We start from the raw sequence: 1110 nt of genomic DNA, 5'->3' as shown, positions 1-1110 counted from the left end.
CCCTCACCGTGGGGGTGTTCCTGTACTGCACGGGGTAATGGGGGAGGCGCTTCTCACCCCCTGGGAAGGGATGGTCTCTTCGGGGAGTGTACCCCAGGAATGGGAGCATTGATCCCCCCTGGCAGCAGTTCGTCAGGGTGGTACCCTGGGGGAGGCAAGTGGATGTCACTATATCCAGGTCCCCCTGTGGCTTGGGCTGACACCCCCCCCACCCCCCCCCAACCACCATCACACTGGGGCTGGGCACCCTTAACTCTGCTTTCTCCTGTGCATTTCGGCAGTCTGAAGAGGACAAGCAGCTGCAGGATGAGCTGGAAATGCTGGTGGAGCGCCTGTAAGTCTGTGCCGTGCCCCTCAGCAAGGTGCTGTGGAGCTAGGAGCCCTGGACAGGACTTGAGTCTGTCTGTCCCTCGCTTACGCTTGTTCCTTGTGCAGTGAAGATGGGGGGGTGATGCCCCTCCTTTTCTGCTGTGGTCTGTCCCCCAGCCTCGCTACCTGTCTGACCTGTGCCCAAGGGACATCTGCATTCCCCTTGCATGGGTGGCTTTCTGCCCCATGGTGCCCTCCCTCCACAACGCTGGGGCTGAAGGAGGCAACCCAGGGCCAGGGGGCTGCTGTGCTCAGAGCCATGGCTGTGTTTAGGGAGGACTGGCAGGCTGGTGGCACAAGAACTAGCTCCCTGACAGGCAGCTTCCCTCTGCAGGAGAAAGATACGTCCCTCTACCGCCCAGCTCTGGAGGCGCTGCGGATTCCACTACCTCCATGACCTCAGTTCCCAAACCCCTCAAGTTCCTACGGCCCCACTACGGCAAGCTGAAGGAGATCTATGAGAACATGGCTCCGGGAGAGAACAAGGTGAAGGCTCTTGACCCTACCATCTCATGTGGCTGGGGGGATGGTGCTGGGGCAGGTGATTGCAGAGCCCACTGGACACTGTGGTCTAACATCAGCCTCTGTGACTTGCTCTGGTGGATTATAACTTGCCAGGGCCGTGCCTTTGCTACCTGTGATGGCTTGTGGGCGCAGGAAGGGTGTTGTGTCCCTGGCTGTCCCTGCTTCCCCGTACCCAGTATGTGTCTGGACCTCCACCCTCTTTCCCCAGCGCTTTGC

At 60.2% G+C, this 1110-nt stretch overlaps 1 protein-coding gene across 1 annotated transcript in view; it reads left to right on the top strand.

The window, feature by feature from the left end:
• Positions 1–287: 287 nt before the first annotated feature.
• The window catches only part of PSMD2 (proteasome (prosome, macropain) 26S subunit, non-ATPase, 2), a 6490-nt gene continuing 5667 nt past the window's right edge, over positions 288–1110 (top strand). The window contains 4 exon segments of the mRNA XM_009710223.1: positions 288–338; positions 704–746; positions 749–883; positions 1103–1110. The exon segment at positions 1103–1110 is cut by the window's right edge and continues 104 nt beyond it. Coding sequence (XP_009708525.1) covers positions 318–338; positions 704–746; positions 749–883; positions 1103–1110 — 207 coding nt within the window. The 5' untranslated portion in view covers positions 288–317.

Source organism: Cariama cristata, unplaced genomic scaffold, assembly GCF_000690535.1.
Source record: "Cariama cristata isolate BGI_N322 unplaced genomic scaffold, ASM69053v1 scaffold7501, whole genome shotgun sequence".
NCBI classification, from domain to species: Eukaryota; Metazoa; Chordata; class Aves; order Cariamiformes; family Cariamidae; genus Cariama; species Cariama cristata.
The sequence above is the reverse complement of the archived record's forward strand: the minus strand, read 5'-3'. Positions and strand labels throughout refer to the sequence as shown.